Source organism: Trachypithecus francoisi, unplaced genomic scaffold (genome assembly GCF_009764315.1).
Source record: "Trachypithecus francoisi isolate TF-2019V2 unplaced genomic scaffold, Tfra_2.0 Lachesis_group18, whole genome shotgun sequence".
Lineage (NCBI taxonomy): Eukaryota > Metazoa > Chordata > Mammalia > Primates > Cercopithecidae > Trachypithecus > Trachypithecus francoisi.
Genome location: NW_022681463.1, coordinates 56,641,653 through 56,655,304, shown reverse-complemented (window position 1 = coordinate 56,655,304; position 13,652 = coordinate 56,641,653). Strand labels below are relative to the sequence as shown.

Sequence of the window (13,652 nt, the reverse complement as noted above, 5' to 3'; positions counted from 1 at the left end):
CTCGTCCCTGGGCAAAATTTACATTTTCATGCTTTCTTATAATCTTTTACTAAAAAACACATTTTACTGTTTTTATACACCTTGCATGTAAAACTGGTTAGTGGTCTCAAATACATGTTGCAATGTAAACTCTTAGCAGCTTTTACATTTGGTGAAAAACCTTGTTAGTAAGCAATTTTAATTGTCTACCAGGTATGGAGCCTAGGACCCAGACAAAAGGGAAGATAAGGTCTGACTCTTTCCAGCATCTAACTCCATATGTCCCAGGCCTTGCCTGTCTATAAAGCAGACAGTTTACAACCTTGAAACATTTAGCAAACCTAATATCTAAACTCGTATGATTTAGACCACATATTTGTATTTTGACGACACTTGCATCTTACCATCCTTAAGCCATTTTGTTTCTTAAAAATTAAAGTCACATGAACTAAAAGGCATTGCACCTTTTGTCTTTCCTTAAAAAAATATTTGATTTGGTGGTAGCTGGCAAGATGGCTGAATAGGAACAGCTCCGGCCTGCAGCTCCCAGCAGATTAATGCAGAAGGCAGACGATTTCTGCATTTCCAACTGAGGTACCCAGCTCATCTCACTGGGACTGGTTAGACCGTGTATGCAGCCCATGCTGGGTGAGCAGAAGCAGGGTGGGGTGTTGCCTCACCCAGGAAGCACAAGGGGTTGGGGAACTCTCTCCCATTGCCAAGGTAAGCCATGAGGTATCGTGCCATGAGGAATAGTGTACTTTGGCCCAGATACTACGCTTTTCCCACAGTCTTCGCAACCTGCAGACCAGGAGATTCCCTTGGGTGCTCATGCCACCAGGACCATGGGTTTCAAGCACAAAATTGATGGCCTTTTGGGCAGACACTAAACTAGCTGCAGGAGTTATTTTTTCATACCCCAGTTGCTCCTGGAATGCCAGCAAGACAGAACTGTTCACTCTGCTGGAAAGGGGGCTGAAGTCAGGGAGCCAAGTGGTGTACCTCAGTGGATCCCACCCCCACAGAGCCCAGCAAGCTAAGATCCACTGGCTTGAAATTGTCGCTGCCAGCATCGCAGTCTGAAGTTGACCTGGGATGCTTGAGCTTGGTAGGGGAGAGGGGTGTCTGCCATTACTGAGGCTTGAGTAGGCAGTTTTCCCCTCACAGTGTGAACAAAGCCACCAGGAAGTTTGAACTGGACAGAGTCCACCACAGCTCAGCAAATCCGCTGTAGCCAGACTGCGTCTCTAGATTCCTCCTCTCTGGGGAGGGCATTTGTGAAAGAAAGGCAGCAGCCTCAGTCAGGGGCTTATAGATAAAACTCCCATCTCCCTGGGACAGATCAACTTGGGGAAGGGGTGGCTGTCGGCACAGCTTCAGCGGACATAACCATTCCTGCCTGGCGGCTCTGAAGAGAGCAGCAGATCTCTCAACACAGTGCTTCTTAACTAAAGGAGCGTGTTCTAACCCAATGCAAGGAAGCTAAGAACCTTGAAAAAAGGTTATAGGAATTGTTAACTGGAGTATCTATTTGAGAGAAGAACATAAATGACCTGATGGAACTGAAAAACACAGCACAAGAACTTCGTGAAGCATACAGAAGTATCAGTAGCTGAATTGATCAAATGGAAGAAAGGATATCAGAGATTGAAAATCAATTTAATGAAATAAAGCGGGAAGACAAGATTAGAGAAAAAAGAATGAAAAGGAACAATGAAAGCCTCCAGGAGATATGGGACTATGTGAAAAGACCAAACCTACATTTGGTGTACCTGAAAGGGACAGGGAGAATGGAACCAAGTTGGAAAACACACCTCAGGATATTATCCAGGAGAACTTCCCCAACCTAGCAAGACAGGCCAACATTCAAATTCAGAAAATACAGAGAACACCAGAAAAATACTCCTTGAGAAGAGCAATCCCAAGACACATAATCATCAGATTCACCAAGGTTGAAATGAAGGAAAAAATGTTAAGGGAAGCCAGAAAGAAAGGTCGAGTTACCCTCAAAGGGAAACCCATGAGACTAACAGCAGATCTCTCTGCAGAAACCCTACAAGCCAGAAGAGTGGTGGCCACTATTCAACATTCTTAAAGAAGAGTTTTCTTTAATAATTTCATATCCAGAATTTAATATCCAGGCAAACTAAGCTTCAAAAGCAAAGGAGAAATAAAATCCTTTACAGACAAAAAAATTCCGAGAGATTTTATCACCACCAGGCCTGCCTTACAAAGAGAACTCCTGAAGGAAGCACTATATATGGAAAAGAACAACTGGTACCAGCCATTGCAAAAGCTTACCAAATTGAAAAGAACATCAACACTGGCTGGGTGCAGTGGCTCACACCTGTAATCCCAGCACTTTTGGAGGCCAGGGTGGGTGGATCACAAGGTCAGGATCAAGTTTGAGGAGTTTGAGACCAGCCTGGCCAACATGGTGAAACCCTGTCTCTACTAAAAATACAGAAACTAGCTGGGCATGGTGGTGCATGCCTGTAATCCCAGCTAATTGGGAGGTTGAGGCAGGATGATCTGTTGAACCCGGGAGGCAGAGTTTGCAGTGAGCTGAGATTGCACCACTGCAATGTAGCCTGGGTGACAGAGCAAGACTATTTAAAATTAAAAAAAAAAAAAAGAAAAAAGAAAAAAGAAAAAGAACATCGACACTATGAATAAACTGCATCAACTAATGGGCAAAATAACCAGCTAGCATCATAATGACAGGATCACACTCACACATAACAATACTAACCTTAAATGTAAATGGGCTAAATACCCCAATTAAAAGGCACAGACTGGCAAATTGGATAAAGAGTCAAGACCCATCAGTGTGCTGTATTCAAGAGACCCATCTCACATGCAAAGACACACATAGGCTCAAAATATGGGGATGGAGGAATATTTACCAAGCAAATGGAAAGCAAAAAAATGCAGGGGTTGCAGTCCTAGTCTCTGATGAAACAGACTTTAAACCAACAAAGATCAAAAGAGACAAAGAAGGGCATTACGTAATGGTGAAAGGATCAATGCAAGAAGAGCGAACGATCCTAAACATATATGCACCCAATACAGGAGCATCCAGATTCATAAAGCAAATTCTTAGAGACCTACAAAGAGTCTTAGATTCCCACACAATAATAGTGGGAGACTTTAACATCCCACTCTCAATATTAGATCATCGAGACAGAAAAATTAACAAGGATATTCAGGACTTCAACTCAGCTCTGGACCAAGTGGACCTAATAGACATCTACAGAACTTTCCACCTGTAATCAAGAGCATATACATTCTTCTCAGCACTACGTTGTACTTAACTCTAAAAATGACCACATAATTTGAAAGTAAAACACTCCTCTGCAAATACAAAAGAATGAAAATAAACAGTCTGTCAGACCACAGTGCAATCAAATTAAATTCAGGATTAAGAAACTCACTCAAAACAGAGCAGAATTATTTGGAAACTGAACAACCTGCTCCTGAATGACTACTAGGTAAATAAGAAAATTAAGGCAGAAGTAAATAAGTTCTTTGAAACCAATGAGAACAAAGACAACGTACCAGAATCTCTGGGACACATTTAAAGCAGTGTGTAGAGGGAAAGATCAGCACAAGACAAGGATGCCCTCTCTCACCATTCCTATTCAACATAGTATTGGATGTCCTGGCCAGGGCATTCGGGCAACAGAAAGAAATAAAGGGTGTTCACATAAGAAGAGAGAAAGTCAAATTGTCTCTGTTTGCAGATGACATGATTGTATATTTAGAAAACCCCATTGTCTCAGTTCAAAAATCTCCTTAAGCTGATAAGCAACTTTAGCAAACTCTCAGGATACAAAGCCAATGTGCAAAAATCACAAGCATTCCTATACACCAATAATACAAAAACAGAGAGCCAAATCATGAGTGGACTGCCATTCACAATTACTGCAAAGAGAATACCTAGGAATACAACTTACAAGAGATGTGAAGGACCTCTTCAAGGAGGACTACAAACCACTTCTCAAGGAAATAAGAGAGGGTACAAACAATTGGAAAAATATTCCATGCTCATGGTTAGGAAGAATCAATATTGTGAAAATGGCCATACTGACCAAAGTAATTTATAGATTCAGTGCTATCCCCATAAAGCTACTATTAATTTTCTCCACAGAATTAGAAAAAACTACTTTAGATTTCATATGGGACCAAAAAGGAGCCCATGTAGCAAAGACAATCCTAAGCTAAAAGAACAAAGCTGGAGGCATCATGCTACCTGACTTCAAACTATACTACAAAGCTGTAGTAACCCAAACAGCATGGTATTGGTACCAATACAGATATATAGACAAATGGAACAGAACAGAGACCTCAGAAATAACACCACACATCTGCAACCATATGGTTTTTGACAACCCTGACAAAAACAAGCAATGGGGAAAGGATTTCCTATTTAACAAATTGTGTTGGGAAAACTGGCTAGCCATATGCAGAAAACTGAAACTAGATCCCTTCCTTACACCTTATACAAAAATTAACCCAAGATGGATTAAAGACTTAAATGTAAGACATAAAACCATAAAATCCCTAGAAGAAAACCTGGACAATACCATTCAGGACATAGGCATGAACAAATACTTCATGACTAAAGCACCAAAAAGAATTGCAACAAAAGCCAAAATTGACAAATGGGTTCTAATTAAACTAAAGAGCTTCTGCACAGCAAAAGAAACTGTTGTCAGAGTTAACAGGCAACCTATGGAATGGGAGAAAATTTTTGCAATCTGTATCTGACAAAGGGCTGATATCCAAAATCTACAGAGAATTTAAATTTACAGGAAAAAAACAAACAATCTTATCAAAAAGTGGGTGAGGGATATGAACAGACACTTCTCAAAAGAAGGCATTTATGTGGCCAACAAACATATGAAAAAAAGTTGATCATCACTGGTCATTAGAGAAATGCAAATCAAAACCACAATGAGATACCATCTCACACCAGTCAGAATGGCGATCATTAAAAAGTCAGGAAACAACAGATGCTGGAGAGGATGTGGAGAAATAGGAACACTTTTATACTGTTGGTGGGAGTGTAAATTATTTCAACCATTATGGAAGACAGTCTGGTGATTCCTCAAGGATCTAGAACCAGAAATAGCACTCATGTTTATTGCAGCACTGTTTACAATAGCAAAGACTTGGAACCAACCCAAATGTCCATCAATGATAGACTGGATAAAGAAAATGTGGCACATATACACCATGGAATACTATAAAAAAGAATGAGTTCACGTCCTTTGCAGAGACATGGATGAAGCTGGAAACCATCATTCTCAGCAAAATAACACAAAAACAGAAAACCAAACACCGCATGTTCTCACTCATAAGTAGGAGTTGAATAATGAGAACACATGGGCACAGGGAGAGAAACATCACACACAGGGCCTGTTGGCGGTGGGGGGAGGGGCAGGGGAGGGACAACATTAGAAGTAATACCTAATATAGATGACGGGTTGATGGGTGCAAGGAACCACCATGGCACTTGTATACCTATGTAACAATCCTGCACGTTCTATACGTGTCCTAGAACTTACAATAATTTTAAAAAAGGAAAAAAAAACTTTGATTTAAGCGCTTATTTTTCAAGCCAATCAGAGCTCTTTTTATAGACATTACATAACAACACATATATAGCAAAACAGAAGATTCAGCACTTGTAAGATTTTCATTTGCAGTTTCTTAATTGGATTACTGGCTTCAGGGTAGAGCCCTTGGAGGAACAGGGCCAGGATAGCATGCATTTTTTAGGGCCTAATAAGCAGGCATAGCTGAAGGCAAAGATCCCCAAAGTTAAGAGTGACATTTTATACTGAATCTTGGATCCCCAAAAGGAGGGAGATACTTTGGGAGAAGACAGTGCAGTGCTTCTACCATACATTTCATTACAAGGCAACCCAAAGCTAATCAGCTTATTTTGTAATCAGCCCATCCCCCATGGGAGTCTCATGTCTCAGTGGTGGGTGGGGATGTTTCTGTGTCTTTCATGTGGCCAAGAGCATGCTTCTCTAATTCAAATTTGCAGAGTTAAGTATTTCTCTAGAACTACTATTAGCCATTTTTAAAGTATATTTCCTACCTCATTATCACACACCAAAGCTCTCTCATAATGTGAAGTAGTTTGATACCTGAAAACTCAAAACTGTCAGATAACAAAATGCAAAACAGAACAGAGCCTTTGCCTTTGATTTTGAGAAGGAACTATCTGCTTTTAATTCCTGGGGTTTCATTCTGTGGTGCCTCCTCTGTTTTTTCTAAGGAGTCCCAGCTACCAGAAGTTATCTTGGGGCCTCTTTTGTGTATATTAAGAGTGGCAAGACAAAAAAACAGAGAAAGATATTTCAGTTAACTAAAAAGAAAAAAAAACTTTTTCCAGAAAAACAAGATCCAAGAAGAGACAAACATAAAGGCCCATTAAATATACTTGTAACTTAGATATTCACTTTTAATGAAGCTGAGTGCTCCTTAAGAAAATCCCTTTAACTCTCTTGTTACTCCACTTTAGGTAAGATTTTCAGCTTTAATTTCACAGAAAGTAACATAGGTGAAACCAACAAGCCTTAGTTATTTTATGACTTAACTGCAAATATATGAGGTATTTTCAAAGGGTGATAAGCAGCTTTTGAAACTGTCATTGCAAAATTGTGACTGAGATATTGAAAGCAACCCGACCCAACCAAGTCCGTTTTGTTTCCAGCACCCAAGCTGTCCTTGCCTATTCCTGGGTGTAGGCTGAACCAACTTTGGGAGGAGCCTGGTTTACAGTTTATAGTCTGAAACAAAGATGATAACAGCCCCTTTTTAAGATATGCTTTCCTCTTTCCTGGGGACCAGACCAGTAAACTAGCCACAAGATTAGGAACCGTGGCTTAGGAGTCATGCAGGTGGAGCCTACAAGATTTTGATCCTTTCTTAACCTCTCAAGATCAGTGCTTAAGATATTTTGTAAACCCTACCCTTAATGGATTAGCTTGTACCACCCAGATCAATAAACTGGCTTATCTGATTTTGTGGCCCCCACCTAGGAACTGACTTAGCACAAGATGACAGCCATCATTGTAAAATGGTGGAGACTAAAAGTATTGCCATGTGTTTGAGGTCATGTTTCCAAGGACATGAAACAAGACTGAGACTTGTAGCCAAGTTTGTTACTGACCATTTTGTTGGGCTAGTGTGAACGGCAGGCCAGTGGGGTCCTGGGTCTGCATCCTAGCCTGAGGTACCCTTTCTTTTGATAGATCCATACAGAAAGACACGTAAAGCACACCAGATTGGCTACAGTTTAAGACTAACCTCACAAATCCTTTTTAATTAATTCAAACTGTACAGAGAATCTAAACAGTGATCCTTATTATTTCTTTTACTGATTCGCACAGGGAAAGAGAAGCCAAAAACCTGATTGGTAAAAAAAAAAAAATGTTTTACCCTTTTGCCAGCATGTCAGGCTTCTGGATTTTCTTCCCTCTAGCTCAACTCTAAGCCACAAATTTTAAAGTTTGGGGAAATTAATTTTTCCAGTTTGGATGAACATTATAAAAGAACCATTTTAAACCACGAAAGAAGGAAAAACACCATAGAAAAGTGTGGGGGCTCCAGTTAGGGTTGTCAAGAGGTCTTGCTTCCCTTCCTATTGGGAATGGTGTTTCCTCTATTTCTTCACCTTCCCTATTTTCTCTTCCCTTTTGGCCTATTATAGGAGAAATATTGCTCATCTCTGAAATTCTCTGTTGTCTGCAGAACTGCCTGTTTCTCAGCTGTCGTTAGGGTTTGGCTTAGAAGCAGCATAACATCCCTTCATGAGAGGTCAAACACCTGAGTTAAATTTCAGAAAGACTTCTGTATATTTATCAGGGTCATTAGAAAATCAGCCAACGTCTCTGTTTATTTGCCTAAGGTCCTGTAATGAGGGAGCCCTAAATGAGGGGGATCCTCAGATTGTTCCCCTGGGGGTTGTTTCTCTAACTTCAGAGAATCATTCTCCATAGGCTTACCTGATATGACTACTGAAAGGGCTGAGTTGATTTTGTGATGCCTGCAAAGGTCTAGTAAGAAGCTATACCTTTGTGCAAAAGAAAGCTGCTTTTTCTTTAAGTTTTTAGGATCAAAGGAATCCCTGTGTTTCAGAACACACTCCAGAGTAGTACAAGCTGAGGATGATCTGTTACCCATCTAGAAATAGATGCGAGTAAAAGGTGTCCTTTAGTCTCCTTCCTTTTGTTGTGATCTATGTGGAGAGGAAGCCAGTGAAGGCATCCCTCCTGCTGTTTTTTTTTTTTTTTTCCCTGTAGTTCCTGGGTCCCAGCACCTTACTGAATGTGCTGCCTGTGGTTGCAGGTGTGACCCCCAGCCATGGAACCAGAGGAACTAAGTGATTGGGATTTGTCACGCTCACCCATGTGACTCTAGTCCTCTGCCTGTGATTTCCCTTTGAATTCCTTGACTTGTGTGACCTGCCTGGCTCCCCGCAAAAATGGACCTCATGGACCTCAGGAGAGACTATGTGACAGTTGCATTTGGGCAACTGTTGCACTTCCCTTCTTAATGGAGGAAGTGTGCTGGTTTAGCTCTGTATCATGCTATTATTGCCTGTGCTAAAGCATTTACCCTTAGAGAATGCTTCCAGTTAAGTTCTAAACTTAAAACCCCTTACTAATTAAGTACCATTCTAATTGGAGGTAGAATAAGTGCCTTAAAAGATTATAGGAATTGGGTTGCTGTTTTCCTGCTGATGGGACAGTATAAAGACTAAAATTTGGTTTTGGAGGATATTTTACTCCTAGTCGTTGAAGGCAGAATGCTTCTGTTCACAGAAGCAGCATAAAGCCTGGTTTCTAGTAGAGAAGCACAGAAAGGGAAGAGAATTGGGAAGGGTGTTTTGGCAAATAACTGATAATGTGCCTCATAGAGAGAATCCCTATTCCACTAGGTGGCACTGTTGGCCTTGCCATGCCATGTGCTCTCCAGACCAAGGGCAGAGATCAGGAAGTACTATTTGCTCTTCAAGGGAAGAGAGAGACATGGAAATGCCATGTGCTCTCCAGACCAAGGGTAGAGAGAGACACTCACTGTGGGGGACGGGGAGACCTTCTGTTCCTAGAAAATCACAAAGCTGCCTTCCCTGGCACTATATCCCCAGTTACTATGACATTCCCTGATCTTGCCAAACAAGATTATTCTCTGAACTGTAAAACTTCCAACACACTGCATACACAGAGAGGAGAGGCGCTATGGCAGTCATAGACAGGAAAGGAGGAAATTATGATAGAAAAGTTGGAGATCCTGTTGCCAGTGCCCCATCGGTGGTTGGAGTCTGATCTGAGTCCAGAAGCCTTTGGATAACACCGGGAAGTAACCCTAGCCAGAAATCCTCAGTTTCTCCAGAACCTCTTCCAGCCTCATGTGACAGCTAATTCCTCCAGGAAAGGAAACTGTTTCAAACATAGCCCACATGCCCAGCAACCTGTGGGTACTGGGAGACTCTCCATGTTCTCTCTAGCAAGCCAGTCCCCCAAGTCTTGTCAGACTGGCAGCCATGCTAATTGTTTTTAAATGGCTGAAGGGGGCCCAGTATTTGGTTGATTTAGTTCTAGAATGGAGGATGAGAGTCCTGAAATGAAAGGACAGAGTTGGAGTCCACTTCTCTACTCACTGTTTCAATGAATGTTGTGCCTTGGTATCCTGGACGAGGTCCCCAGTATGAAGCAGCTACGTTGTCTGGGGGAGATACCCGGGCTTTGTCATCTTGCACCAGAAAAACTTAGGACATGGACAACACAGGGAGTTTAGGAGTGGAGGTTTAGTAGGCAGGAGAAAAAGAAAGAGAAAGGAAAACAGGTCTCTCCCTAGTGAAAGACAGGGGACTTCTGAGAGGAAAAGAGTGGCCAACAGCAGATGCACCTAATTACATAGTCTGGCTTGAGGAGGTGATGTCTGATTTACGTAGGGCTCACAGATTGGTTCCACCAGGTATGATGTTTACATAGTGTCCAGGGAAGACTGGCCTCCCCACCCTAATGTTATTATGCAAATGAACTTTCCTTCTCGGCCGGCATCATCTTGTCTGCTATGTGGCTGACAAACAGAAGGGATGATGGAGCCACCATCTTGAATGTATTTGGCACCACTGCTGGCATCTGTGTGTGCAGCTCAGTTTTACAGGCTGCTCTTTGTTAGAAAGGAAAATAATTTGGTGCTGCTTTTCATTAAAAGGAAAACCTTACCGAGGACTTCTGTATCCTCACTATCTGCCTAAATAATTTCTTCTTAACTCCTGTATCAGTAGGATTCTCCATGTGCTAAATCTTTTTTTGTTTTTTTTTTTTTGAGATGGAGTCTTGCTCTGTCGCCCAGGCTGAAGTGCAGTGGCCAGATCTCAGCTCACTGCAAGCTCCGCCTCCTGGGTTTACGCCATTCTCCTGCCTCAGCCTCCCGAGTAGCTGGGACTACAGGCGCCCGCCACCTTGCCTGGCTAGTTTTTTGTATTTTTTAGTAGAGACGGGGTTTCACCATGTTAGCCAGGATGGTCTTGATCTCCTGACCTCGTAATTCGCCCATCTCGGCCTCCCAAAGTGCTGGGATTACACGCTTGAGCCACCGCCCCCGGCCCTCCATGTGCTAAATCTTAACACAGAGTTTCAAGACAGGAAAGAAAGGGGAGTATTTATCTGGTTGAAGGTCTATCTTATCAGAGAAGAAAATCTTTTCTGAAATCTTCAGCTGATTTCCATTTGTATCTCCTTGACTAGAACTGGGTCTGATGTCCATTCCTAAATCAATTACTGATCAAGGGGAATGAGTTTATCACTAAGGGCAGGCTATCTCTTCCTTGAACAAAAGGCCATCTCATTCTTAACAATAAAATAAATAAAATCAGGGTTTAAATGGCAAGACAGAGTGGATACACTGAGCTGCAAAATACGTGGTCCCTAACTCAAGAATCTCTTAAACTTGAGTAAATTGTGAACACTTCTCTGGAGATGTCTTGACAAAGAACACAAGAGAACATTAGCAGATTAGGGTGTGTTGTGAGATTAAAAACATATGAAAGAAATGACATCATAAAGATGATGGAGTAGAAAGTTCAAGGAATTTGCCCCTCTACTGAAGTCCTATATTCTCTACTGAAGCGGCTGTTGAGCTGGCAAGCACTGTCCAAAGCAACCATTTTAGAACTCTGGATCCTAGTCAAACACTTGTAGCATCCAGGGTAAGTAAATGATGAAGAAAGAGGCTGGTCACTGGCTGACCATGGAGATGATGGAACAGAGACTTCAGTGGACACACATGAGAAGGAATATATTTCTTGTGAAAAAAGTTCAGAAAAGTCACTAAGCAAACTGATGACTGTAACCTTCATCAAGTAACAGTAGTGATCCTTGGGGAGGAGGCACAATCTGACTTACAGTTACCTAATCACAGGATTCAAAATGTCCAGTTCCTAACAAAAAATTACAAAGCCTACAAAGAAGCAGGAAAGTTTAGCCCATTCACAAGAAAAAGAGAAATCCATAGAAACCGTACCTCAAATAGCTCATGCATTGGACTTAACTAGACAAAGACTTTAAATGAACTGTCTTATATATGCTCAAAGGTCTGAGAGAAATCATTGACAAAGAACTAAAGAAATCAGGAAAACAATGTATGAACTTATTAACTATTAGATGTATAAAGTTATGTTTTTCTCAGCTGGGGTTAGCTGAAGAAATTTCTTCGTAGGATATGTTTATACTCCTTAAGTGGTTCTTGAATTCTATTCAGGTCTAGATTTTTAAAAGAGATTTGGATTCTGGCATTTGTAAAGTAGACTTTCCTGTTGGGGTATAGCTGTCAAAGGCATCATAGATAGTATTGCTAATGAATATAGAATACTCAAGTAATAGTTTTAAAAAAAAGCTACTGGGGGGTATCATTTTGTTAGCTTCAATACTTTACATTTTTGGAGAGGTGCTGTATGAATTACATTTCCCTTCTAGTATGGAGAAGTATCAAAAAATTTCCATTTTTTACCATGGAAAAGTTTCATTAGGTAGTTTTCTCCTCACTGTCTATATTATTTTCAAAGGCCATACTCTAACATACCATAAAATTTATTTTTTGTGCATTGCTTTTGCAGTGTTACTTGTGAGGTCAGAGCATACTCAAGGCACAACCCCGCATATCATACAGATTCTTCCTTGCCTCTTGTAAAAAATCAGCAAGAGACTGTTGTATTAGAATGACATTTTTACATAAGTATGAGATGTAATTTTTAGTTAAGACAGTAAATAGTTAAAAGTTTATGCCTTGCCTTATGTGTGGGCTGCCAAACAGCTTTTCTCTTGATTCCTTCCAGGTTGATGAGAAAGCTCTGAAGCACATAACAGAAATGGGCTTCAGTAAGGAAGCATCCAGGCAAGCTCTTATGGATAATGGCAACAACTTAGAAGCAGCATTGAACTTACTTCTCACAAGCAATAAACAGAAACCTGTTATGGGTCCTCCTCTGAGAGGTATAATGTATTAAACAGTGTGCCAGATAGTATTGTTTGCTTTTTAGATGAATATTTGTTATTGACAGAGTCTGTTAGCTGTGAGGGCTGTAATTTTATTTAACGTTATGGTAAGTGGAAGGAACACCAGTTTGGGAACCACAGAGACATTGGTAGTCTCAGTCTCATTGTCTTCATCTTTGTACAAAATGGGTCTAACAACAACAACAAAACAAAAACAAAGTGGGTCTCACAATGACTTATTTAACAAGGTTGTTATGAATAATAGAGAAAATATGTGACTGGTTCTGTTATTTCTAGAACTCTGCCACCTGAGTAAATGACTAAGCTTTTAAACATTAACAAAAATATTACATTTACTTGGTGGTATTATTATTATCATTTTTTTTGAGATGGAATCTTGCTCTGTCACCCAGGCTGGAGTGTAGTGGCGCGATCTTGGCTCACTGCAAGCTCTGCCTCCTGGGTTCACGCCATTCTCCTGCCTCAGCCTCCCGAGTAACTGGGACGACAGGCACCTGCCACCACACCTGGCTAATTTTTTTGTATTTTTAGTAGAGATGGGGTTTCACCATGTTTGCCAGGATGGTCTCCATCTCCTGACCTCATGATCCGCCCATCTCAGCCTCCCAAAGTGCTGGGATTACAGGCGTGAGCCACTGCGCCCGGCCTTGGTGTTATTCTTTAATCATTGCATGATCAAGTTTATTATGTGGTTTTTCAAGTCCCAGTCATATATTATTTTTAAAATGTCTGTGGTTGAAGAATAAATTATAATTTTTCCTTAGAAGATAGTTTATATAAACAAATTCAGACTTCTGAATAGATGATTTATTTAGAGGATTAAGTGTGCTACTTAATATAATTACTTTAAAAACTTTAAAAAATTACTTAAAAGATGTAGACTATACAAAAAATATTAAAAGAAATTAAAATCCCTATTTAAAATTTTTGGTTATATGTTAGTATATATTTTCTTTTTGTTTTTGCATATATAGTACATATTTCTTGCTTTTACATCTAAAGGTAGAGGAAAAGGCAGGGGACGAATAAAATCTGAAGATGAAGAGGACCTGGGAAATGCAAGGCCATCAGCACCAAGCACATTATTTGATTTCTTGGAATCTAAAATGGGAACTTTGAATGTGGAAG

General features: G+C 40.6%; 1 protein-coding gene across 4 annotated transcripts in view; it reads left to right on the top strand.

The window, feature by feature from the left end:
- TDRD3 (tudor domain containing 3) overlaps positions 1–13,652 on the top strand; it is a 186,540-nt gene that overhangs the window by 110,086 nt on the left and 62,802 nt on the right. For all 4 annotated transcript variants that reach the window (XM_033177599.1, XM_033177596.1, XM_033177595.1 and 1 more), the window contains exons 9-10: positions 12,344–12,500; positions 13,527–13,652. In XM_033177599.1, the coding sequence (XP_033033490.1) occupies positions 12,344–12,500; positions 13,527–13,652 (283 nt within the window). The remainder of the gene's footprint in view (positions 1–12,343; positions 12,501–13,526) is intronic.